This window comes from Cygnus olor, chromosome 14 (assembly GCF_009769625.2).
Source record: "Cygnus olor isolate bCygOlo1 chromosome 14, bCygOlo1.pri.v2, whole genome shotgun sequence".
NCBI classification, from domain to species: Eukaryota; Metazoa; Chordata; class Aves; order Anseriformes; family Anatidae; genus Cygnus; species Cygnus olor.
The window spans coordinates 2,202,566-2,229,704 of NC_049182.1; the positions used below are offsets into that span (position 1 = coordinate 2,202,566).

Here is a 27,139-nt window from a genome sequence, read left to right on the forward strand (position 1 = left end):
AACACGTTGGTTATGTTCATTACAGAGAGTGTTAAAAATTGGTATTTTTAAAACATGGTGATTATGGCTGAGGAAAAACCATCGCCATGCCTCCTCTTGCTGAGAGCTGCATTGTGGTGCAATCAATAAAACGTCACATGATGCGCACTTGGAAGTAATTAAACTTGACCTATTGACTTGTAAATATGAGTAGTTTGTTCTTTAGGATTAGAAGGGTGGGTTTTGTCTTTGGAACATAATCCTTTTCTGAGTGTCCAGTTGTTGTAAAGTGCTTGATGGACCAGAAATGATAGTGCCAAGAGCTTGACCTTTGATCTGAGCAGTGTTCTTTTTCCTATATCGTTTCTGTGTACCCTCATTACTTAGTTAACAAATGATGCAACAGAAACAGAGGGGAATTTGACAGTACCTGAATTTCATGGATGTGTTTATGTAAAATAAACTGCAACCCTTCCCAAACCTCTAGTATTCTGATGAAGTGTTTTGTATACAACAAAAATGCTTTGCTTGAAGAATATTCAGTGGAAAACAGCCCTAACTACTGGGAATGTGAAAAAAGTAGCAATCAGTTTTGTGATAAAACTGATAATTATTAAAAATACAGAAATCAAATCTTCTGGTTGCATGCAATCCTTCTCAGATTTTTGTTTGGAGGACTGCTGTCTCAAATTTTCTATTGTATGAAGTAGAACTAGAGCTGTAACTTTTTTTAATGCAAATGATACTCGCGGAAGGTTGTTTTCACTTTTTTTTTTGTGGATAAATAATATGAGTTTTGATCTACTGCAACTATTCAGAAACTGTCATGCTTGTATCATGTCTGTGTAGGAAAAGCAAGAATGAAGTCATGAAAAATTCCCCTCCCAGCTGCTTGCTATAGACACGCAGCACATACCAAGTTTCAATGTGGAACTTGTGTTCCTCTGGCCTTCTGCAGCAAGGGGCAAGAAAATTCCAGTTGTCATTTATGACTTCATAGCAGTCATTTCATTTAGGGATTTTTTTTTTCAGTAGACCATTAATAAAATCAAAACTTGACAGCTTAAACTGCTGTGCTCCTGCTAATTGCAGCGCTCTGTCCTGACAGCTGTTAGGATTATACTGATAATTTATTTGCTGGAATAACGTGAAGCTTCGCTTGAACGACTTCGCAGTTTAGTTCCACGGCTTAACTTCCTTTCCTGAAAATGCATGCAACCTAGAAAAGTTTTTGTATGATCCCGTAATGTAAAGCTTAGAAGTGTAAGTCTTTTAAGTTTTCTGCTCAGTGATAGTGTTTCAGGGGATATTTTCTGTACCGATGGCTGTGTAACTCGAATGCTTTATGTGGCTGAAGTTTCAGATGAACTTTCCAAATGTAACCTTAGTAAAAACTGATGGAGCTGATCCGCTTGTTAGGATTTGTCTCCGGATTTGTTTTAGCCTTGTTTTAATTCAAACATTAATCTTTACTTCAAGTTAACTTATTCTTCAGTCATTTCTTCTGATAAGTGTTAAATGTTGATTGCTGTTGACAGCCTGAGTTCCTAACACAGCAGCTCTAACTAGAGAACTGCTAATCCGATTGGGATGATGTTAATCAAGTATTTTTTTCTAACTTGAAGTCTGTATGGGATAGCTTTCATTTTTGCAAGGCTGTGTGGGGTAGGTCAAGCATACCTAGCTCGAGCTGATAGCTCTGTAATGAAGACAAACTGGCTGAGTACGTGACGCCAGATGCTATTACAGCCACAAATTATGTGAGTTAAGAGGCTTTTGGTCAGTGCCCCCAGTACCAGCCCAGCAGCATCCAGCTGGTATCAGCTCCTTTTGCTGCTGGTTCCAGCACCCCCGTGTCTGCCGGCATCGTGCCTTCTCCAGAGCTGATTCTCCTGAAGCCACCTCTGGTAGCCAAAGCAGTTTCTTGGCTTCTGTTTTCAATCAAATGTCTCTTTTACAGGCAAGATTGAGGGACACCCGCTGTGTGGTTGTAGTCTTGTGGCAGGGGCACTGCGTGACGGTCTTCAGGTGTCCTGATGGTAGCAACTTTTTGGAGTGATCAGCTGAAGCACATTGCATTGCTTTTAGCCTCTCTCCTGAGTTGCTGTATTACATTGTCCATCACATTGTGGCATTTATGCTTTTCTGTATTTCTCAAATAGCACCCATCACGGTGGTTCAAGAAGCAACATGAGTGCGGAGGTCACAGGTTGAGGCTCGGATTTGGGCAGAGGCTCTGGCCTGTTGTTTGCTGCGAGGATGAAGAGGGGGATGTGCAATTGAGGGAACTCTGATTAAAGATGCTATGTACTTCTGAGTTCTTCAGTTTTATATATATTTGTTTTTACAAGGCCTGTTTAATGCTTAATTAACATTTACTAATGTGTTCCTGTCAACACTGAAATGCATGGTGAGTGGTTTCGTGTATCTCCAGTAATAATGATCTTATGAAAGAATGTTCTTTATATTTAGGCTTACATAACAGGCTGCGATGAGAGGTACTGAGTAAATTAAAAAATATGTAATGGTACTATATTGTTAGAATTTTTCATACAATAATTTCATCATTTTTTCAAATTTTGAAGGGTAGCATAAGGTGCACCATTGCCAATTCATTTTATAATGAAAAGGTAAAATAGGCTGTTTGTCTCATTTTGTCTCATTCCTTTTCTTTTTTTCCATCCCTCTGTAGTTTTGGCAAGCAGTCTGGAGGAAAACGAGGATGCGAATGTATCATACTGGAGCCTTCAGAAATGATTGTGGTAAGGCAAATTTTTCAAATGTATTTAAATCTATTGCTGGTTTCAGCAAATTCTTTCTGTGTCTTATAGCAGGAAGCTTATTGTAAAGTATTCTAAAAAATTGCAGTAAAATTGCCTTGATTTCAATTATACCTAGGGCTGCTATCGTAACAGCAATAGCTATGTACATTTAATCTAGATGGCTAAATGATGGTGATGATTGTGTCATTCTTCCTAAGATTATGTTTAATTGAGTTCCAAAAGCTTACCAGTTATGTCTGACTTGAGCATTCCTGAATCAGGCAACAATACTCTATCCTGAATATTTTATTTCTATCCCCACTCCGCCCCCGTTTCATTGCTTTTTACTGGCCAGGCCAGCAGTACAGTGTCTGGTAGGAAAAGCACTCTTAGTCCCAGCTTTGCAGTTCCACGCAGTGTGAAGTCTTTTGGGTAAGAGGAGAAGGAATGTAGGAGTGCTTAGCCAAGCTTGGAGGAGAAGGCTTTCAGCTTAGTTGTCATCAACCTTTTCTGCATCCAGCTTGCTTTTTGCTACTCCAGAATCCTTACACACACTGCCAAGTTCATACGTACTTACAGATTCAGCTCTCGGGTCGATGTATGCACACTGTTGGCAGAGGGAATGTTAGGATTGCTTTTCCGTGGTTCAGACCCACGTTGTACCCTAGCAGTGTGGCTGGGACACAGGAAGGTCTCCTTCAGCTTTGAGTTTGAGATGCTGCTACCAGAGCTGGAACAAAAATGCCTGTTGTACCGAGGGGCTGCGTGTCTGTAAGCAGGCTGAGATCTTCAGGCTGCTACTGATTTAGCTCCCTTATGTCTGGGTATGATGACATTAAAACTAATATTTGTTGATGTGTTACTCACTGAGTATGTCAATATTCAGCTTCTATGAGAAATTCAGTTCTCACAGTATACTTAAAGCCGTGGACGTCACAGACGTCCTGTACGGAGAGCTCTTGGTGCCCTCTGTGCCTTTCTCTCTGCACAGTGTCAGTCTGATTCTGCTCAAAGGCTTTGATAGCATCAGTAATGTTCTTTGCTGCAGACAGTTGTAAGCTGCAGCCTGCCACCTCGCGAAGTAAGCACAGGTGAGAGTGCAAGTAGCCTCTTTCAGTCTTCTGAAGTGAAATTGTCACTTGCTTATTGAAATTACCCAGTCCGGTCTGGGACCAACTTATGCCTTGAGGGGTGCCACAGAACCGCGTGGATGCGGTCTGTGCAGCCGTGCTACATGAACGCCCTGGGAATTTGGGTTCCTTGCTGCCTCTTTGCTTTCTTGCCTGATAAGAGCAGCTGCTGAGGACTTGGTGTGCTGAGCACACGGATGTCCACTGCCGCTGGTGAGCATAGCCCCATGCCTTGGTGCTGCTCGCCTGTCCCCTGGGAACCCTGCGTGTCTGTGGCCCTTCAGGCTGGGGCAGCCAACCGAGGAATTTGGCCTGTTTCTAAACAAATCAACAGCTCAGACTAATTTCACTAACAAATGAGTTGCACAACTCTTTGCTTACAGAACTGGCGCTCCAGACGTTAATCGAGCTGGTGTGCTGCTTCCTGCGAAAATCCCGTAGACTGTGGTGCAGGCGCTGTTTGAAGTGGGGAGTCTGCAGCATGGAAAGTATGTCGCTGCTCCCAGGGCTGCCCGGTGACTCACCCACCCGCTGCAAGTGGAGCTGCCGGTTTACATGAAATATTTTCCATGGGCAAAATGTATGTTATTGCTATTGTTGTATTTAAAGAGAAAAAACACAACAAAAAATACGAGCAAAAACCCAACCAACAGAGGAAAAAACAAAATACAAACAAACATGAAGATGTACATGAAAGAGTAGCTTCTGCGTAGAGCATACTACTGGAAAGAAAATGAACTTATTAAAGTATTTTAATGAAGAAATTGGAGAGTTTTATGTGTGTAGCTCGGGGATCTAAAACTGCGATGAGGTTTTTCACAGGAGTGCCCTGTCACGGTCATGGAGAAGCTGGCGTTGTCCATGTCAGCATTGCCAAACCCTGCCAGTTGTTCCTGGAGAGAAATGCACAACCTGGACAACTGTCCTCTCTCAAAACTCTTTCTTGAATTTTCTGTAACTGTAGCTAAATTCCAGTGAGAGCATAGAGACGCTTGAAAGTACCTTAAATTCTTTTCTGGAACCCGGCACATTTTTCTGTAGGAAAATCAGTGAACTGGAAGTCTCTAGTCATTCATATTTTATAGGTAAATCTAGCTAAAGGTACTAATAACTTTCATTTTTCTATGTAGGCCTTCCAGTGGGGTGAGAAAAGAGCATCAGCGTGGTGGCACGCACCTTGCTAATGGTCTGCACCGACAGAAAGTGCACTTGAGTTTCATTTCCCTGATTAATTCTTACTACTTTCTCTTAATTCTTTATATTTTGCCAGGAGTTTTTCCTTTTTAATATGCATTGCACCTCAAATTGTATGTTGCATAACAAATATTTATCTTCAAGCAAAAGCATCAGTGGTTTAACCTACCTAAAGAACACCCTTCTCAGCTTTTGCTGCTGACTGATTTTTCCTTTTCTTTCTTTCTAGAATGTAAATCAGTTGAAATGGGAATCCTTTGGGAACTGACCCATTTTAAAGGCCATAAAATGTGGTCATCTTAAGTTAATGAGGATAACAGATAGTGTGTGAATAGGCATTGTAGCTCATATTTTGGAGGCTGAACAATCTATTGAATTAATAATAGGGCCATTTATCACTTAAGAAAATGGCCCAGAATTGCAGCATATTTCCATGTACTGAAGTCACTGAAGTCTTCCTTCTGTGGAACAACAGTTCCTTGGTGTCTTCATTTCCTTCTTTAGATTCAAATGTAAGATTTCAGAAGAGCAGCGTGATATTTGGAGGTGAAATTATTTCAGTGCTAGCACCAACTGCGGAGTGAAGTTGAGGATAGTCACGCGATCCTCCTCAATTTGTTTTTCTATTTTTTTTTTCATGGCAGCATGCATTGTGGGTGAAGCTGTTTGCGTGGAAGCATCCTGCAGCTGCCAGAATTCAAGGATAATGAAACAACACCACTGATTAGAAACTAGCCAGTTAGCAAGCTGTTCCAGATTCTTTATTACGTGTTGGAAATGAAATAATACCCAGAAGTGTGCTAGGGCAGCAGCCACCAGCAGCATTGGTGCCCTGGTCCTTCATGCTCCCGTGTCCCTCAGCTCCAGTGCTGGGGCCCCAGCGTGCAGCATCCGCAGAGATGCAGAACTCTTCCGTAGGAGTCGTCACCCTTCTCAGGGCAGTGTGAGGAAGTTGAATGTGAACTCTACCAGCAGAATTTTTTGGTTTTAAGCAGGTGAAGGCAGGGCCGAGTGACGCACAGCAAACGGGAACCCTGCCCTGCACTGCCTGCTGCCAGTGCTGCTAATGTGCAGCAGACCAGCACCAGCTGTGTGCATGCCTATGGATCACGAGCATAAACAGTCTGGTGGCTGGCTGGGCTCAAAATGCTGATTTTGCTGGTGGTACTAAATTGGAAGCTATGTGGTGTAAAGGTCTTTCCTGGTGCTCTGATTTTTGTTTTGCTTTTGTCGGTTACAGCCGTGGTATTAACCGAAGGAAGCAGGTGGTCTCAGTTCTGAGTTTCCACTGGCAGTTGGTTGTTTTGCCCTTATGCTAACAAATCACGCATTTATGTTCGCTTCTTAGCTTTCAGTTATAACTATGGAAGAAAAATAGCTTCATCTTGCAGTAAGTGTTCACTTTAGTCTTAAAAATACTTAGTTTGGGGCTTTAATATAATCAAGGTCCGCAGTGTTGGGCTGGTCGTTGTCCTGCAGCTTCGGGAAGCCTCCGCTGCCCAGGTCAGTGTGCTGTGCTGGAGGAGGACTTGCTGTAGTCTGCATGATCCTGGAAGACTGAACCCAGAAGAAAAGGGAAGTAATGTGTTTATTGAAGGAGTTCCTGTAGCACATAAAAAATTCAGAACAAAATCAACATGATTTTGGTTACTTAATAGAGTAACTGTAGGAAACCAAACTTCATTACTTTGGGAAGCCTTCTGCGTAATTTGAGCAATGGTATTGCTGACTAGAAATCAGTGTTTTCTGCTGCATGAGGAAGGGCTGCAGTACCCACAGTCATAACACTTTTTTTGAAGATGCTAGAAGGCCTGTGTAAAGTTGTGTTGTCTGCCTGTATGCCTTGCTTTTTTTCACTTTTTTTGCTTTTTGATAAAATGTGGTGTGAGGCTAGGTGTTTTGTTTTTTTAAAAACAGTGTATCTTTATATTATGTTGTTAGTGTATATTTTTCTCTGGAATTAAAAATAACCCACAAAGTAAGCCCTGTCAGTTGCACCTTCCTTTGACCTTACGTAGACCTGGCTGTTTGGAAAAAGCAACCTGGAAAGTAGATGTGATGTTGCTTTGGTGAATGGTTCAGATATTTTCAGTTTCTTACTACCTGTTAGTTATTTCTAATTTTCGTTCCTTTATACCTTTTGAATTTTAATTGAGCTGACTTACACAAGTGTGCAAAGGGAGGGCTGCATAAGCCAACATGAAGGTTCTTCTGCTTTTCCAATGCTAAGTCTTAGGCTCAGGAAAGCACGTTTAAAAAAGAAAAAAAAGAAAAAATCATTTAAGCCAGTAGAAACGTCTACAGAGTGACTGTATTGTAGAGGAGCTTCTTGCCTCGCTGCAGCCTATTTGCATGCATGTCTGTTCTGTTTCCTGCTAGGATGTATTTTTCCAAAACATCAGAAGGAAATGAGGAGGGATGGAACTGCTTTTTATAGAAAAAAGGAATCGTAACTAGTAAGATAAAAAGCTGGCTTTTTATCTTAAAGATAAAAAGTTGGCTTTTACTAAGAAGATAAATTTAGCTTATTCTTAATGTTGAGTCGCAAATAAAATTTATCATCAAGATATAAATGAAGATCCAGTTAATTCTTCATAATCTGTTGGAAATGATTAGAAATGAGAATGGCATAGGGAAACTAGGACCGAGGGCTATTTCCAAAACAACGACAACAAAACCACACAAAAAACAACAAACACTTCGAATGTTTTAAGTTTTTTATCTGTGATTGGTACTAAAAATAAGTTACGTTTGGAAAAAATACCAATAAAAATAGAATGGCAGTCAGTGGCTTTAAGCAGATTGTAAATATGCAAACGATTTAACTTCTGTGTTGAAGACATCCTTGAAATAAGCAATGTGTATAACTCAGGTTGTATAATATGTGTGGGTGCACACGAGTTTCTGCTGGTGAGTGACATTGTTCAGAGGATACGTGTACTTTTTTTTTTTTAAACTGTTTCCTGGAAGGAAACTGTGGCCTCCGGCTCATTGTAATAACGTCGCTCTGAGACATGCAGCGCTGGTTCTTCAAAGTGTCTGCAGTCGTTTTCTTGAGAAAAGTTTAACTGTTCCGAACTTATGTTAGTTCCTTCCTCATGAGCTTGCTACGACTCCATCGGCTCTCAGTGCTATGGAAGAACTGGATGTTTAACCAGGAGCCTGAACGTGTGTTTCAGGTGGAGAACTCCAAAGACAATGAGGAAAACATCCTGCAAAGAGAAGTCCCGCTCAGGCAGTCCCGTCGAAGGTTTAGGAAGATCAACCAGAGGGGCGAGCGCCAGACCATCACGGACAACGTGGATGCCAGCAGTTACATCTCGGTGAGTCTGGTCTCCGTCTGCTTGGCGTTGTGCTGTTGGGTTTCCGTGTGCTGAGGAAAGCTGGTGAGATGAGACGAGATGAGATGGTTTGCGTTTGTCGTATTTGTTAACACATTTCTCTTGTTGGGGAACAGTTGAGTACTTTGGATTTGAGCATGCCAGGTGGTAGCTGAAGATTCAGGCACTAGTTTGAAAAGAGTTTATTTGCTTTATGGGTCTTCTGTTGAGCGTTGCAAATAAATCTTAATGTTTCTGCCGGACGGAGAAACGATCGTTCTTGCTTTTTGTTGGCTGTAACTGGAGTTCTTTTGGTAAGATGTAGCAGCTGGTGGTTTTCTTTTTGTCCCTAATAAATTTAGGCTATGTTTTGGAATTGAGTCAATCACAAATGCAGTTCAATAAAGTAATAACACTATCATGATACTCTGTCACATTTACGTGATCAAAAATAGCATAATGGTAATTCAGGCATCAGAGTAATGGCAACTCGTTTGCTACTCTTTTAAAAAAAAAAAAAAAAAACCATCACAGACTACATAATCTGTTCTGTGTGAAGGCACGTACAGCTGTGGTTTCGAGGTCACAATGCTTTTATGAAGGTTTCTCTTTACCATTATTTTTCACGTACAAACTTCCTGCTACTAGCAGGATTTATATGTGATCTAGACAAATTATTTCATTGGTAATAATTGTTCTGGATAGTTTGATTTTCTTTGAACATCAAAAGTTGAAAAACAATACTAAAATTGACTAACTTCAAATTACTAAAAAAAAAAAAACTAACTAAAAAACTAACTAAAATTCACTAACTTTGATTAGTCTTCAAGCACAAAAGAAAAAAAAATTCAGTTCCTCCCCCTTTCTCCTGTCTTCCTTTTCATCTCCCTATGTGGTGCAAAACCTTTCTTAGTCGTTAAAATTCAAAATATCTGAAGTGTGCAGTTAGCGAGAAACTTGAGACATCTTTTCTGTTTCAGAGTAAACTGCTGGTTTTTTTGCATGTTGCTAGCTGTTGTAATGCAGGTGGGTGATTTTTAGACTTTCCACAGCTTTAGCTTTTCTGTGGGTAAAGGTTACTTTGGCATTTGTCAGCTAAGCAGAAAAGCTCTCATTGCTGTGACAGGAAAAGAACATGCTACTTGAAGTTTAACATCCTCTGCCATCTCATTTCAAGAACTGTTGCATGTTTTTTATCACTGCTAATTAATCTGAATTAGTTATTGATGAAATGAGATGTTGAATCCTCAGGTTCTGGGCTGAATGACTTACATAAGGCTTTATGAGGAATTGAGTCTGATCTGTATATGAAAATCTCCCTCTTTCGCTGCTTGGTGTTTCTGTAACATTGAATAAGCACACAAAAAATAGTTGTTAGGCTTAAGTGCCAGGAGGAAGAGAACCTCAGGAGTAGCTGACGCTGATGCTTGCTATGCTGCTTGCCTGGAAGGGTGCATGAGAAGGGACTCGTCTGAGAACTACGAAATTACACGCCTCCTTAAATGATTTCAGAGACTGTCAGTTATTGATGCAAGGAGTCAGTGTGCTGCTCTTGCAGGATTGTGATTAGTCAACAAATGATGACCTTGTTAGGGTTCTTCTTTGTGTTGATTTATTTCTTACGTTAACAACCACGTGGAGTATGTGTCTGTCTTTGCACATACAGGTTCTTGCTGCAAATCTGGTGGCTTCCTCAGATTTATGAAAATATATATTTTGATCACTGTTTGATGGGAAACATTATAAACTTCATAAATCAGCAGCATACTCCTAAATCTGATTTTGTCACTTAATTAGGAATATTATAAAAGAGTCCTGTTAACACTGCTAGGTGTTTTCCTGGATGACTGAGTGCTAAGTGGCAGGAGACCACCTTTCTGAAACAAAATCTGCTAGCTGTTGGGTTTCAGCAGCCTGCATTGAAATACCAAGCCTTGCTTCCTAGCCTATAAACTCCTAATTGGAAAGTGTCATAGTCACAGTACTTGGTGTAGCGAAAAGTAATTTGTAACTCAACAGATGACTAAGAAATCAAACCCAGCTGCCTGTTTGACAAGTAAACAAAACAAAGAATGCCTATATTTTTTTCATATTCCGTTTTAATCTGGTAAAATGTTTTTTTCCTGAGGTATATGGTTTGTTCTGTGCCTGGGTTTAACTCTTACCTATAGGAGTCTGCTAATACTAGTCCATTGGTTCCCACTGGTTTTGAAAAACAGGGTTTATAAGGTAACTGTGTGTTTCAAACTGTTGGAGTATGGGCAGGATGAGGAGGAGGGTTTTTGAATGAAACTCCTATTTGACAAGAACTTACAATAACATTTCTGCCAGAGTGGGGAAACCGTTTACAGACTTGCCAGCACATTTCCTCTCTGGCATAATACTAATGAATAAATGCAGCATTTTATTTCACTCTCCAGCATGTTGCTAAATGCTCTTTGACAGATGCTGAATGTGGCTTGATGGACCTTTTGTGAACCCTGCTTGATCAGAGGGCTTGGTACTTTATGCACAGTCCTCAAGGAGTTTGTGTGGGCTCCAGTGGTACAATGCTACAGAGTACACAACATGCTGCTGGTTAAGTTTTGGAGCTCCTACTTGCTCAAGCACAGGTGGTTTTCTGCTTTCTAAAGAAAACACACATCCTATAGGTATTGACGTTTGGTGTTGCTTTATCCCAGCTCAGAATTTTTCCTTTGACAATTAAAAGCAAATACAAGGTATCTTCTGTTTAGGGGCAATTATCTATGCAATCTCCATTAACTCCTTTAAATGTAAATCTCTGCTCATTAAATATAGTACGGTTAATATTTATAAAAACAAGGATTCACCTTAATCATGAAACGTTACCCATTAGTTTGTGACATGAGCTTGCATTGACTTCTCACATGGAGCTCCCTGCTACTTCTTGTTGGAATGAGTTCTGTAGAAATCCCTGTGGTTGGCCATGAGATAAAAATTTGTGTGCAGATTCTTTAATATTTTCAATTATTATTACCATATTTGAAGCTTTTCCTCCTATGTGTCTTACTTAAGTGAAAGAGCCCAGATACTCAGTTTAACTGTATAACTTCAGGGTAGTTGACATTCAAATTATTACTGATATCTTCATTTTTTTTTCTTTTGCTTGAATGACAGCTGACTCAATGTTAAAAGTTGATCATCTAGTTGGTTTCTTTGATGAAGGAGTTACTCTTTAGACTCCTTTACTATGTTTTTATGGTTCATACAACAATGGTGCTTCACAAGAACACTGGTTGCCTCCTGAGTAAGTTTTTTTTAAAGTTTTTTTTTCTTGGAGGAAAATACAGCAAATGTACACTAACAATGTTCTCTTTCTTCTCACTCATACTGAACAGGTTTATATTTCTGCTTCTATCTTTAAAGTGCAAAATGGCATGAATTTCTTCTTACAGTACGCATGCAAATGATGCTCAACCTGCTCTCATTAAGCAGGTGAACTGGCCAAGGGCTGGTTTCTGCTCTCAGGGGTTCCCAGTAGCTGTGGCAGGGTTTTTCCTGCTACTGCGTTGCCAGCAGTACCCTGGGGATAAATGTGAGTTTGGTGAAAGGCTTCCCAAGTGCCTTTCCCAGGACGTGAAATAGCACTGCTGCCTGGGGTGATGGCAGCAGTGGCTGTCTACCCGAGGCTGGCTGAGCATCCGCTGCGGTGACGTGGGATCTCTTTGCCCCTGTCTTTTTTGCTTTCATCACTTGATGAGCATCCGCATGTTGTATGTCACTGTGGGTGACGTCCTGGCTGTGGGGTAAAGTGAGGTTGGGGTCATAGAATCACAGAATGGTTCGGGTTGGAAGGGACCTTAAAGATCACCTCATTCCAACCCCCCTGCTATGGGCAGGGCCACCTCCTACTAGAAGGTGTCCAGTAGTTGGAGTCATCTGGAGAAAAGTCATGTCAGACTTAGTGAATTACATATAAATGTGCCATTGGTCTTAATTATGCCTGCTCTTGCTTATTTGTTAGTGTGGTTGCGTATCTTCTTGGAGATAGGCACTCTTTGTGCATATGACTGTCTGCAACATAGATAAGAATCCAGACAGTAACCAGGGTCATGCAGCAGGGCATTATCACAGCCACAATGAATATTTAGTCATTCCTACTTCTGAGTCTAGCTATCAAGCCAATGAATAATGCAACTACGTTTTTTCATTACAAAAGAAAAAGAAGTAATTCTGATCATCTTCGTTCAGCTCTGTTACAAACTTTAGTGAACGTACAGAAGGTACACAAAAACCCACAGCCAGACTAAAAACAGACGACTTTTTACATTAACAGTTCTAGGAAGAAATGTTTAATGTTAGCTCTGGTGCTGTTTAGAAGTTAAATTGCTTTTTTCATCTTGGATCAAATATTGAGAATGTAAAGATAAATATTTGAAACATTTACTATTACAAAATAAAACCTGAGTTACGGTAAATTCTGTGTTTATATTTCTTGCAGTGAGCAGAACCAAATGGGGTTTAACAATTTGATACAAATTTCTCCATGACCATCAAACCTGTAAACTTGTATCTTTTAAGAGTTTAAAATCTTTGCACGCATTTTTGACGGTTTCTCTTCTCTGTGGTTTTTGAGAAGAATATTTGTATTTCTAAAAATAGTGCATAAAAGATGCAATACACATTTCCATTGAGTTGTGATCACAATATGATTTATTTTTTTCATCCTAGAACAAAATAAATTACTAGCAAACTTTTATTAGTAATTCCCTTTCTCAGACATGCAAATTTACATTTTTTTTTTAACTCTTGTAAGAGGACGATGAGGTTTAAGAGATTTATTATAATACTAAGTTTTGAGGACAGTATCTTAATACCACATCATGTAAAATTTTTCCAGGAACCTTGTAGAAGCATTTATCTTCAGAGCAGTCTGTCACCGGAGGACTGCTTGAGTGGCAAGTTTCTTGTTCTGTGATCATTACTTAATGTAATCCTGTCAGAGGCTGCGGTTAGTATAGGGTATCTCACAATTGTAGGGGGTTAATCACATTTTTATATATTGCAGCAAACCCATTAGGTTCTTTCCCATCACTGATCCTTTCCCTTTTAAATGTTATGGGTGTTTTATAATCTATTTTTAACTGCCAGGTAGATTTGCTGAAATAGTACCTTTTATTGATCTAAACCAACTAATACTGGCTTACAGCACGCCTCCAGATGCCTTTTGTTAAACCTTGATGCAGCATCAGCTAACATCCGTTTGCTTGGAACATCAGTAGTTAATTTCTGTGAGGCTGTGGCTAATCTGCAAGTGGCTGAAATCACTTCTGGAGCTGTTTTATAGCTGGATGATTCCAGCTCATTGTTTTTTTAATGTGTTTTTATCCCCTCCCACTTCCTCTTTTTGTCACTTTTTTTGTTGTTGTTTGACAATTTTGGCTTTATTATCTAACGAGTCAGAAAGAAACTTCAATCCTGCTGAAATCCACGAGTCTTGCTGTGTACTTGGTGGGTACCGAAACCCCTGCAGTTGGCAACTTCTCTGGAAGTGTTGTGCAATGCACAGTGATCGTGCAGGTTCCTTCTTCCTGCCCTGTTCCTATGATGGAGGTTTTTCTCTCTTCCAGTTTGTCTTAGGTTTTCGGTGGCGTATGTCGTGTCCCAGCTCACAGGCCTCAGCGTCTGCCGGTGCTCCCTGAGCCAGGCCGGCCACAGCCTCTGCGAGAACCTCGCCCCCGTAACTGCTGCCAGCAGCCCTGCTGTGCTCTTGCCATTTTGTGTTCCTCTTCCTCCTGCGATAAAAAGAAGCTGCTGCCGCAGCGTGCTCACTTCTGTAGCAGCCTGCTCCAGCTTCGTGGTGGCCCACGTCTAAATAAAGCCATCTGCTCGGCCACGCGTTGCTGCTCGGAGCAGGCCAGTGGGGCTGCGGACACGGCATGGGGGTAGGAGGGGACGAGGCCCAGCTTTCTGGAAAGGGAAATCGGTGTTGCTCTGGGGGCGAGGCCGTAAATGATGTCTGAGAGGAGCAGCTCTGAGGTGCAATGACATCAGGGCAGCTGCTTCCTCGGCCTGCTGGTTACCGGTGCTCAGCAACAGCACTCGCCCCACCGTGGTGCTCATCTGTCCCCTTCTGTAAGCAGGAGGGAGCCACCAAAAGCATGTTGGCTTAGGTTTTGTTTCATGTGTGGATTCTGCCGGCTCGTGGTGTCGGCCCTGTTACTGCCAAGGGCGCCTTGTGTGCCCGTCGCTGGTTGTGGCGGTCATTATAAAAACACCGGCCCTCGTGTGCCCTGTGTTCAAACGTTTCCTGGTAATTTCCATAGGCCCCTGGTGGTTCCCCAGCCAGTTAACAAGTGTCTGAAGGTTTCTGAAGAATGACGACTTTGATGTGCTATGCATGAAATAAGTAAATACATACTAAAAATACTGCCCTTCTGTTAAAATCTGCGTTCTTGAGTTCTTTCTTTAAATAGCATATGCAGTATGTAAACCCCAATTTATCCATAATGAGGTGGATTGTAATTATTCAAAACTTATATTCAGGAGTTTCCCTGAAGATTTTACAGACGTGACAACCAGATTATACATAAACTGTGAATTACAGAAATCACCTCAATTCTGAGGTGACACGTGCAGCTGTGAACAACACGGAAGAGTGCTGCAAAAATGAAACTAGCTCAGACTGAAACGAAGGAGGGTTTATTTTAGGCAAGCACCTGTATTTTCTCAGGTCTGGCTGCGTTGCTGGCGGTGGTGTGCAGCATGTCTTGCTGTGAGCCAGGATGTTTCAGGACAGACAGACAGCTTTGTGGTTTGCCAAGCCGAGAGCCTTGCTTCTTGAACAAGATACTAAAAATTGATAGGGAAACTGATCCTGAGCACAGTCTGTCCTGAGGAAAACCTCCCCATGCCTTTGGGATGGAAGCAGGGAGCTGCTCAGATCTTGCCCTAAGCTGGTGCTGGGATTTGCTGTTGTGCCTGGTTTTGTTCCATGGCAGTTTGTGGCTGAAGAATCTTTAAATATATCAATGAATAAAAATAAAATCTAGATGTCTTGCAAATTAGCATGCATAACAAATAAAAAGTAATGTAATTACTAAAGTGCTCTCCACACAGTAATTGGCTATCTGTTTCTTTCTTATCCTTTCACCACATAGACAAATTTACACCATCATGGAAATTAACTTAGTTCCTTGGAAAATGCCTGAGAAAATATTTTATGTAGCATGTTCAGAGAGTTAATCTCTGTTTTGATGGACCCTAAGGGGTTGGGTGGCAGTTCCAAAGTCATTAATTCTTTATAAGCAGCCTGTTATGCAAAATAGATTGAGAATGATGTGCAAGTGTTGTGGCCACTGCTCATAGCTGTGTAATGTCATTCTGGTGGTTAATGGTAGAAAGCAGTGCTATGTACCTGATAAGGCATTGTCAGGGACTTCAAAACCTTTTGTATATGAGTTGCAGTGCTGTCAGATCCTTCTTTTTAACATTACTTTGTTATTTCAGTGTTTTGAAATGACATGCGAGTGGTGTCTTGTAGAAACTGATGGGGGAGTAGGCAGCAAGCTGGTCGCCTGCGTGCAGATGGATGGGAGCAGGCATGAATCTTTGTTTCCTGCCGTCCACCTGGGCTGTTTCTGTTCAATGTGCTGTAATGAAGTAAGCAGCCTGCTTATGTGCTCATTTATAGACAAGTCAGCCTTTCACTTGTTTGTGGGCTTATGCCTTAGAGAGGAACAGCTTTGTGAAAAGTCATTTTGTATTTTATCCTGAGGAGTTGGGAGTTTGAGTTGTTGGGTTGAATATCACGTACACTAAAGGACTTCATTAAAGCACTGTGATACTGTTGTCTTCCAACTTTAAGTTAAAATGTTCTTCTAATTTAGAATATGGAAATTTACGTCAACTTACAAATGTTCTGCGGAAGCTCTCTGGCCCAAAGCTGGGGACTTGAGAATATTCGGAACGATTTTCAGTTAAAATCATCATCAGAAAATGTTGGTCCATAGTGCAAGCATTTGGATACCATTTTCCTTGAAAAACTTGGCATGAAACCACTGTCTTTGGCTTAGAACTGACTGCTATTTCTAATGACTCTTAACAGCATTTGTAATTTTACATTTGATATGTAGAAACTTTTGTTAATGGGGAAATATTTGACCGATGAAATAATTGAAATAGCTGATTAAATGAAGCCTCTGACTAAATGGGTCAATCAGCGTAGCTTTAATTCCTTCTTGGAACTTTGTTCTTGCAAGTCGGAGTTGCCTTCTGTTGCTGACTGTTAAAGCTTTTTTTGTTGTTTTGTTTGTTTGTTTGAGGTATTGTAGCCACAACAACTAGACACTTGTATTGTTTTTATGATTTTGATTTTGTGCCCTTTAAAATTTGTTTAACAGCTGTGATGAAATGCATGGTGGTTTGTCAACTTGCAGTGTAGGTATGTCCTCTGGCCAAGCCCTTGCTGTTTCTGCTAAGATCAGTTTTGTGGCTCTGGTGAGAATAGCTGGGATTCTTCTGCTCTTTTGTTCTCAGCGGCAGAAGAGAACCTGAATGCTACTAAGGAAAAATTTCCACAAGTGTAGTCAGCTTTCATGGAATCACAGGATGGCTTGTGTTGGGAGGGACCTTACGGATCACCTAGTTCCAACCCACTAGATGAGGTTGCCCAGAGCCCCATCCAGCCTGGCCTTGAACACCTCCAGGAATGGGGCACCCACAGCTTCTCTGAGCAGCCTGGTCAGTGCCTCACCGCCCTCTAAGTGAAGAATTTCCTCCCAAACTCTAATCTAAATCTCCCATCTTTTAGGTTAAAACCATTCCCCCTTGTCCTGTGGTTATCTGACTGAGCTTTCCATTTGTGAAGGCAATAAATAGGGGCTGAATCATGCCAGGTACTGAGAAAGCTTGGAAATCACCGTGCTGTGAAGCAATTCGTGTGGTAAAGGATCTGGGCTATGCTTCCCCTACACGTTGGGTTTCAGGAGAGCTGGACCGTAATCGGGTCCGCACTTGGTGCTGTGGGCACCCTGTGCGTAAACCTGCTGGTAAGGGCCGGCAGGTTGTGAGGCAGCCCTGCCACGGGCAGCTCTCTTCTCTTCCTCCCAGGCTGGGGAACACCGTGCTGGCCCAGCCCCAGGCCAGGAACCCCGATGTTCCCCCTGCCTGGGGTCAGCTGGAGCCCAGGAGCAGCTTGTGACAGAGGCTGCACGCAGAGAGCACCACGCTGCCTCCAGACATGGCTCTGCCCCTGGCTAGAAGTGCCTGTGAGGTGCCGTGCCTGAGATAAGATTCACGTCACATGCAATCTGCAGGCTGGGTACCCTGTCTGCTAAGAAATGAAAGCTGACTGTTTAAAATCAGCCTCGCATAGAGAGAGATCCCCAAATTTCTCTGATAGTGGTAGGAGGAGTCAAACCCTTCCTGCCCTCTCCTGCTCTCAGGCCTTCAGTTTGGTGTTAATCCTCCAGAAAAATGACAGAAAAAGCATTGGAAGCGGCATTTTAATGATTGTAACCTCATCTGTGGAGTTAATGCATTGTTCTCAAGGTCATTTAATCAGAAGCCTTTTCCTTGCGGGATGGGTGCTGGTACCTTGTGGTCTGAATAGCCTTACCCTGGTCATTTAACTTGAGATGTAGCTTTATAAATGTGGGAAGAAAAAGGGATACTTCATGTTTGATTTCATAACAACTGCAAAACGTAGGTGACTTCCTGGACGAAAACAAGTATATACGTTGGTGGGATTTTCAGTTTCCAAATCTGAAACTCTGTCCGACTTCCCAGTAAGGTGTCAGCTGAACAAACGCGATGTGTTCAGGTCAGTGTTAGGTTTAGGCTCTGATTTCAGTTTTGAGGCTAGATCAGGGGAATGTTTTAATGAGCAAAACTGCAAAAGTGCTTGTGAAAATTTGGTGTAGGTATTAGAGATTTTGTACTCCTGGTATCTCTGGGCGGCTCAGCCCCACAAACCGACCCATCTGCTTTCGGGGTTGGTGTCCACTCATTCTCATCACCAGGGAATTTTGGGCTGTGTACCTTCCCCAACCTCCCCACCCCCTGCCGAAATGAGGTGTCAGGAAGGAAGGGGGGGAGCGTGGTATGAATCACCTCTGTTCAAACTGCATCAAGGAACTTTTTATTTGAGTCTGTGGCGGAGGGGGCTTCCCCCTTCTCTACGTGCCGACATTGTCCTCGCTTGCTATGCTGATCATGCCGCCTGGCTCTGCGGAGACTGCACGAGCAGAGATCTGCAGGGGAGAGCTGTAATTTATAAACATATTTAAGAAAGTATTATAAAACGTATAAATCTGAATTTCTGCAAATAGGAGATGACCTTTCCGTGCTTAACACAACAGCTGAAAAAGGATGGCTGGGGTGGTACGACAGCGATGGAGAAATTGAATCCATGGTGCCTTTTTATTGTTCCTTCTGTATTGCTGGCTCTATATTTAGAAGCTTACATCACTTTAGTTATGATGACAGTCTCTCCTCCCGCTCCGCTCCCTCCCTCTCCCCCTCCCTCCTTCCCCTAGGATGGATCGGATTTTCATACCACTTATGAATCCTACAGATCTTTCAGCAGGATTTTTCTACGGCGTGTTCATAAGTGCTGCTGCGGAAAAGTGATGTACAGAAGGAAGCAGTTGCAGCACGTAATGTCACCCTGAAGGAGGAATGGAGCTCGCAGCACCGCTCTCGCTGCCTCCATTTGTGTAAAAGGGTCAAGAACAGGGTGGAGAGCTGTATTTTTTTTCTTGTTATTTTTTTCCTTTAAACAGGAATTCCTGAGAAGCCCCAACGAGGGGCTAACCTTGCCACAAAGTACGGTGATTCATTTAAGATACCGAAGTTAAATGGTGGGGAAAAATCAGAGAAGCATGCCAGTGACACTAAATCAAGCAAGCTTTGCCAGCATAGCATGGGGACGCATCCAGCTCATGCCGCAGCTGGCGCTGCGCACAGCACTCCCCGCTCGCCATCGCCTGCCTTTTCAAAGAGATTTAAAGTACTCGAATATATTGGAATAACCTCTTGATGCAGGTGCCACTAATGCCTAAAATATTTCTGCATTAGGCTGCTGTGTTTGGCAATTCCCGCTCGCAAAAAACTGTATCAGAATGAATTATTTTAGCCTGAAACATCTTTGCCTGAGCGTGCAGGGTGACAGATTGCTTTCCAAGCAGCTGGGCTCCCTCCCCAGCCCCCTCGGCGGGCCCGCAGTCAGGGCGCTGCACTCGCTGCTGCCCTCGGAAAGGAGGGGAAGAGGTGGGGGAGCAGACAGGGGGCCTGCTGCTGCTGGGGGACACGCAGGGACAGCGTCCCAGCGGGCGGCTCGGTCGGAGGACAAAGGGACAGAAGTCAGCAAGCCGGCTGGCACGCCGGCAGCCTGCGCATCCCCAGCCAGCGCAGCGATGGCTTTCGGCTCGGCGCTCGCCTTCGCCGCGGGCTTGGCGCAACGGGCTCGTGTTTTGTGATTGATCAGGGAGAAGTGCTGTCCGATGGGTGTCCGCTGCTGCCAGCCACGAACGCTTTCTGATTTGTGGAACTTCAGTTTGTGGTCTCCTTTAAATGAGAGGAGACTCTAATCCTGTTTAACCGAACGTGAGTTTAAATTATGGAAGGCCTTCCTGCCCTTCTAAAAACAACCCGTTTTTCAGTGACTTAGCCTTGTTAGACAATTGGAACATGCAGATTTATTTAACAGTCGGGAGGATTCAGATAGTATTATGGGAGGATAAAGGGAATGTGATGCATAGAAACATATGGAGTGATGCTTCAAGCGTGAAAAGAAACCAGTGTTGAGAGACAAAGACCTTTTTTAATTCGGAGACTGCATACCAAAGATTTTTTTCCCTTAAGATTCTCTGAAAACCTGGAATCCTGCTTAAAATGAGGAAGGCGATTTACTGCCTGGGATTCTGCCTGTTCCTCACAAGCATTTTGATTGCGATCGCCATGGAGCAGTCTTTGTATCTGCCTTTTTCCACCTCCAAGTTGCTTTAGGTTTGAGATTTACCATTTAGCAGATCATATATACATAAACACAGAGCGTCGTGCTGCGGGCAGCCGGGGGCTGCAGGGATGCATGCATTAAAACCCAGAAATTAGTGGGGGGATGCCCCAAAAGCTCCAGCCTGGAATTAGGTCAGGTTTTCCCCGGCGCGGGCGGGCTGGGCTGCGCAGGAGCTGGCTGCATCCCCGGGGACGCAGCCGCCGCGCTCATTGGCGGCGCGGGCAGAGGGATGATGTCATCCTCACTTAAAGGCAAAACTAGAAGGAAATAGAATTTTGTTCCCATTATTGAGCTCGTGTTTACAGTAGTTGTAAAATATGGCATCCACGCCAAAACCTTTAGTGGATTGAATTCCATGCACAATGCAGTGGGTTTAAAATGCAGCCGGGAGATGAATATCTGCCTGGGTTAGTTCAGGCGGAGAGTTTGTGTGCTATCGGTGTGCGTGCAGGCAGGGAGAGGTTTCCTTTGGCTGGCTGTTTTTTTTTTTTTTTCCTTGATATAAATTGTGATGGTGGTAACTATAATAGTACAGGTAACACTGTGTGGAAGTATTTGGACGTTCATTGCTGCTGAAAATTTGTCAGTGTGGCTTTATATTTGATGCTTAAGATGCTTTTGATTTAGGAAAAAATACGAATTATTAGGAAAGATGCAATACAGTTGTATGCGAGTTGAAGCTGATAGCTGGGCTATTGTTTAGTATTGAAGGAACAGTAAAGGAAACAGCTATTTATGTAGCTGGTGTAATGCCTTTCAAAAGCTAAAGGAATGATCTGAAAATCTTTCAGCTTTTAAAAACAGACGTTGGCTTTGCAAATTTTGCAAGAGCAGGACTAAGTTTCGATTTTTCCTTTATGTTTTGGTATAAATTAAACCCCGTTACTTTTATGAAGCCTGGCTGCATCCATTACCGTTTCATTGTTGGGCAGTGGTTAGGTGAATTCAGACAGCAGTGCTAATTTTTGTCCTTTAAGGCAGCTCCGGAAGGTGCCAGGGGAGGGGTTTCCCTTGGGCTAAGGCCCAGCTCTGGTCACAGCTTGGGTCGTACGCCTGGAAGAATTCAACTGCTGGCTGCCTGCTGAATGGAGCCTTTGGTTTGGGTCGGGGTGGGGTGTCCTGGTGCTGGAACTTGGCTTCTGAAGTGTGGGGATCTTCCATGTGTCTGTCCGTTGGAATAGCTGTCTGTGGATCGTCTCAAATGGCCCAACTCCGTATTCAAGAGCAAGCAAACAAAACCAAAAGAAGGATTTTTGGCCCTTGCTGCCACCAGGCCACTCTCTGAAGATGCTCTTCTGCGCGGAAGGTATGGCCTTCGAGCTGTCATTCGGTTTTGGAGAATTAACCTCGAGTCTGATGCAAACGGGGAAGACATGGCGGTGAAAATTCTTTCCAAAGAGAAGAAAACGGAAACAGTGAGTGCCCCTTCTTGCAGGTGAAGTAAACGATCCTGAGAACTAAATACCGGCTCTAACAGAGCCAGCACCCTCTGCTCCTGCTCCTGTCCTCTCCCGTCCTCCCCTCCCCTCGCGCAGCAGCAGCAGACGTTTGCCTTCTAGGAATTGAAAGCATCGCGGCAGTCCCAGCTCAAAGGTGTGGTATCTCGTAGGTGCTTCCTCGGAGCAGCTCTCCAGCAGGCTGGGCTGCCATCCAAGGCACTGAGCTGCTGACAAATATTCCAGTTTTTAGTTGCAAAAAGAAATGATAAAACTAAATTGGCTGCTGCAGAATTAAGGCAGTTCTGTTATAAATGGAATTGGTCTTGATTGGAAGGAAGAAAACATAACTTTTAGCATGTTTCAAACCCATTAAAAATTATGAATATTAGAAACATCACCTTTCAGTGAGGAATTTACTTCTCATTCTAGATAAAGATCTGCTGATGGGTGTATAGGATGAGACAGAAATGTTGAGATTCCTGTATGACATGTATATAAAAGCAGAAATCGTTTGATTATGGGTGTATCTGTGCATGCATGCACACATGTGAGTGTCTGCAGATTTTTTTTTCTACCTTTTCTTATTTCTAAATTTGGATGCAGGGATGAGAAATGATTCACCTAAATGCTGTTGAAAGCCTTAACAGATCTATGAGCTTCAGGGTTTTTGAGCTGATTTAGAAAAAGAGGAATATTCAGAGCTACAGCATATGCATTTGTAGATCCTAAAACGATATAAAATGTAATGTAGAGCAGGGGTGTTTTGCTGAGCAGTTGTTGTACCGATATGTGTGTTTATATGAGGTCAATAAAGATGCTCTGCTGGCTGCATCTGCAGATACAGTAGCCAATTGATCTAATGCAGTTTCTAAAGGCTTTCTATACAGGTGATGTCATCCTTTTAGCTCGGTTCCCCTCCCACTCTCTTTCCTCCTTATTAGATATTTCATCTTGCTGCGGAGCATCCAATCGATGGGAGCTTCTCCTGAGGGAGCTGCTGAGAAGCAAGCAAAGATAGTAGGAATTAGGACTCCAGCAGTCAGTCTTGCTGTAGCCATGGACGTACTGTTTTGTCGTGCGTTACAGAAGTGTTTTAATTGGAAAAGCTAGGCGTGGATTAACCGTAGTATCTGGCTGATGCATTAGAATACTAAGCAACACTGCGGAGTTGTAAACTGCATTAAAAAAAAAAGGAGGGGGGGCAAAAGAGAAAAGGGTTTGTATTGCAGAGGCTTTTAATACATTCCACAGTGCAAACCTGTTAGAGCATATATCCTGGAGCTACGGTCTGGACACTAATTCAATTTTGCAGTTATGATGGACAAGAGTATAAAGAAGAAACTTTAATATTCAGGGCGTGGGATTCCTGAATTGCCTAGGATGTTGAAGAACCTTTGCAAAATTTGATCTACAATATGAATGTGAAGTTTCCGAAAAGTGAACCTGAAGATAAGCCACTCGTAAAGGCATTTCAGTGAAGAGAAAAAAGGAATTTGAAGAATTCTTATCTCACCTTTTTATGTATTGTTGCTCTAACCTGCAATTCTAATCCATTTCAGAATTAATTCAATCTCAGCAGCACTTTTTGGGTACGCGCCTCGTGCCTGGGGGAACCTATGGATATTTGTATTTGAAAAGCTAGGAAACACTTTGACTTGAATTTATGTGCTTGTTAAAACTGGAACATTTTTATAGGAATTTCTGCTGCTGCTAACTCACTGCAACACTGAAAACTACTCTGACACTGGAGAAGCTGTAATCGAATTCAGTGTGAAATTCAAGCCTGACAAGTTGCATACATGTATATTTGCTGCTTTGGTTTATGATTTTTAAAGAGAATCCAGAGAGGATTTTACTAAATATTTTTCGTCTGAGACTTTTATTTGAGGAAGGAAACTTTTTTTCTCAGCCTAAGAAATGGCTTTTCTTGTTCGATGTTATGCCAACTGCCTGCAACCGTGGGCCTCCAAAGTAAGTACGATTTTGTCTGTGATGCATTTCTCTGAAATGTATTGACAGCCGTGGTGCTGTCTGTGCAAATGCTCACTTCTCCAAAGCCGAGTGTTGCTCGGATGAAATGCTGGGCTCTGGCTGTGCATGGACTGTTCTGGCAGAATAATTTCTGAACGGGAAGGGGGGACCTTGAAATCTTGAAATTGTTTTATACGCTAAGAGCTTACAGATTAACAGGAAGTATAAAAATGCCATTTTGTTACGAAACGTGTAAAGCTTGCTTTTTAGCCTATTAATATATAAACAAGTATAATGGAAGTATAACATTTTTATGACTGTTTGTCTTTATTGATAACTTGAAAATATTGATATACAAACCTGATTTTTCAAGCTGTATGAAACTGTACTGCTTGCTTCCTTTGTGCATCATTATGGAATCAATTATTTAGCCAAACTATGTAATTACAATTAGCTTTAGAGGACATGAATTATTTTGTCTGTTTGAAGATGCAGGATTTTTGTGAAGCTGGGGGGGGAATAGTGTTTCTTTTAAAGAAGGTAATGAAGTCTAGAACGTTCGAGCAAACCAACCCACTGAGATAAAAGCCTTTAAATTAAGAATATATATATATATATACACACTGTCAGACTCTTGCAGTTTGGTATGCTTTCTCAGAAAATTACTGGAGACTGGTGTTTTATTAAGACTGCTACTAGTACAGTAACCCAAGACACAAGAATTGACTTATAGTGCTGAGGCCAGTCAAATATACCTTTTCTCTTACAGTTTTTGTATTTACGTTGCAGAAGCTCCTGCAGGCTAGAATAAGGATTGTGCAACTTTCTTGTGTGTTAAAGCCAGCAGTGCTCGGAGGCAGTGGGTTGAGATCATGAGATGCGGCAGTGACTTTGGAGCAAGAAATTTGCTCTTGACTTCGGTCCCAAAAGTTTGAGGCCCCTTCAGCTTTAGCGACCAAGCGATGCAGCAGCCTGGAGAGGCACAAGACAAGTCCAGCTGGGTGCATGAAGTTCACGGGCATAATGGTTTTTCCCTGCTTATTTTTTTTTTTACATCTGACGATGTAAATGGAAGCTCACTGTTTACAGGGAGGAAGGGTGGGAAATGCTGGGATTTGGGGTTTCCAAGTGCAGTTGCCACCATTAATACCTGAATACGGGTCCATGTTTGTGGCCCATCTTGGCTGTTGTGCGTGTTTCAGCAGCGAAAGCCGAGGGGAGCAGCTGGGACTGGGAGGGCAGAGGGACTTGGTGTGCTTATGACGGCTCCTAGCCTCAGTGGTCACGTTGGCAAATTTTGGCCTGTTTGTGTCATCGTTTGAGTCTCCAGTATACGTGTAGATTCCTTCACTTCCTTCCCAGTCTGTAGACATTAAATACGAAAGGATTGGTTTCCTGAAGCTCGTCTAGCCCGCACCGCCCTTGTTGAGAAGGTCTGGACGTGTAATATTGCTTAAAAACTGGGAATGCTTAGTCACGTTTGTGCTTCAGCTGAGGCTGCTCTTTCAGGAGAGTTTGGGCCTAAGTGAGAAACCACGAGAAAAGAAACCCTGTGGTCAAAGAAGGGTTTGTGGAGGGTGGGAAATAACAATAATTGGAAGGGCTTTTGACCCCTGTGTCAGCACAATACCCGGTGGATTGCTGCCATTTATTCACTCATTTGCTATTCAGAAATGAAATGCTATAAAACGCTGGGGAGAAAGATGTATCCTTTTCTTTTCTTTTCTTTTCTTTTCTTTTCTTTTCTTTTCTTTTCTTTTCTTTTCTTTTCTTTTCTTTTCTTTTCTTTTCGCTGATGCAAACTTATTAACTGGTTTAGCATCCCAGTCCACAGATAAAAGTTGTTCATCTTTGAAACCAACACAGGAGAACCCCTTGTAGCCCTGTTCCAAAGCCTGTGTAGCCAAAACCATACAAAGCTCCCCAAAATTCCTGCAACCCCTCCCAAGACTTTTAGAACTCATCAATTCTTGACGCTTTGCAACTCTGAAAAGTATGCATAGGATTAAACACACTGATTATCTGAGTTATATCTGAGTTTATTCTGTTTAGTTTTTGATCTAAGCTTAGTTCCATAAATCTGTTTGTGTGATGGGTGCTTTATAATAATACATATTTTAGTAAAATAACTGACTTCAGAATTTCTAAAATACGCAAGCTTGTAACTTTTAACTTGTGAATGTCAAGTAGTTTATAATCTCATTCTGTAGTTGGAACTGTTTCCTGCTGTAGAGCAGTGACCATCTGATCTTCCATTTGTTTTCTCAGTGATTACATTCAGAATTCTGTAGACTTGCATAGGTATCTGTCCCAGATTTTTTAACTGAGTTGCCTTTAAAGTGAGGTATAAGACGGCAGTTTGAGAACGGACTGTTGACTCAGTTGTAATTATAGCTGTTCTGAATGTGCCAGGAGCATTACCTCTGTTTAATCAGAGCAAAGTGAAGTCACACTCCTTGTGACTAATCAGAAAGGTAAGCTTTTGTGAAGGTGCATAAAGGAGAACATGGGGATCATTTTTTATGGCTACCCATAGGTGCAGGGGAAGCTGCCTTTTGGAGATGGCACCCCTGGGAAGGGAGCTCTGGGGACAAGGGGTGTCCATGCCCGCTAGTGTTGTGTGCACCCCTGGGAGCGGGGTCTGTGCCTTTTGGCTTCCAAAAGTGAAAGGGATGCAGTAGACATCTGTAAAATAACCAATGCAGTCTATTTTCCTGCATAAAATGCTGCTAAGAGGAGGATAAACCAAGAAAAAAAAGACGTTGAGGAGGATGAATTTCTGCAGTGCACCTGAAGGTTGGTTGCTGAGCCATCCAGCCCTGTTGTGCAGAGCCTGGTGGAGGTGAATGGTATTTCTCAGGGCTGCACTGATATTTGGAAAGGTGTCCAACAATGATCACTGTCTGCTGCAGGAAGATGTTGGCTGTTCCTTCTGTCGGTTGTCCGGAGGTACCAGCGCAGGAGCAGAGCCCCACGTCGGAAGCGCATCGTGAGAAATGGTCTCTGCCCTAGGTCTCTGCCCTAGGGACCGTGTGCTCCCTGGGGTGATAGGCTGTAGAAGACAAAACGCAGAGAGATGCAGGCATCCTTTGGCAAATGTGGTGAATATGATGAGCAGTGAGGAGTGTGGCAAAGCTGTCCCAGCTGTCAAGCCACTGTGACTTTGGAGGGACATAAAGGAAAGTAGAGGACTGCTTCCGCAGACAGGGTATATTTGCAAATGAGGCACTCAGCTTATGCTAAGCAGGATTCCTATGATACAAACACATTATTTTAATGCAAACAAATTACTTATTTCAAATGCATCTCCACAAGATTTTGATTGTCTTTATAATTCTGATTGTAACTTTCTCAGTGTTTGCTA

At 42.5% G+C, this 27,139-nt stretch overlaps 1 protein-coding gene across 8 annotated transcripts in view; it reads left to right on the top strand.

The window, feature by feature from the left end:
* RAPGEF6 (Rap guanine nucleotide exchange factor 6) overlaps nt 1-27,139 on the top strand; it is a 125,025-nt gene that overhangs the window by 34,894 nt on the left and 62,992 nt on the right. For 7 of the 8 annotated variants that reach the window (XM_040573964.1, XM_040573968.1, XM_040573966.1 and 4 more), the window contains exons 5-6: nt 2,672-2,741; nt 8,245-8,388. In XM_040573964.1, coding sequence (XP_040429898.1) covers nt 2,672-2,741; nt 8,245-8,388 — 214 coding nt within the window. Of the gene's footprint in view, nt 1-2,671; nt 2,742-8,244; nt 8,389-22,679; nt 23,776-27,139 lie in introns of those variants that run through there. The other variant, XM_040573970.1, reaches the window with a different exon arrangement.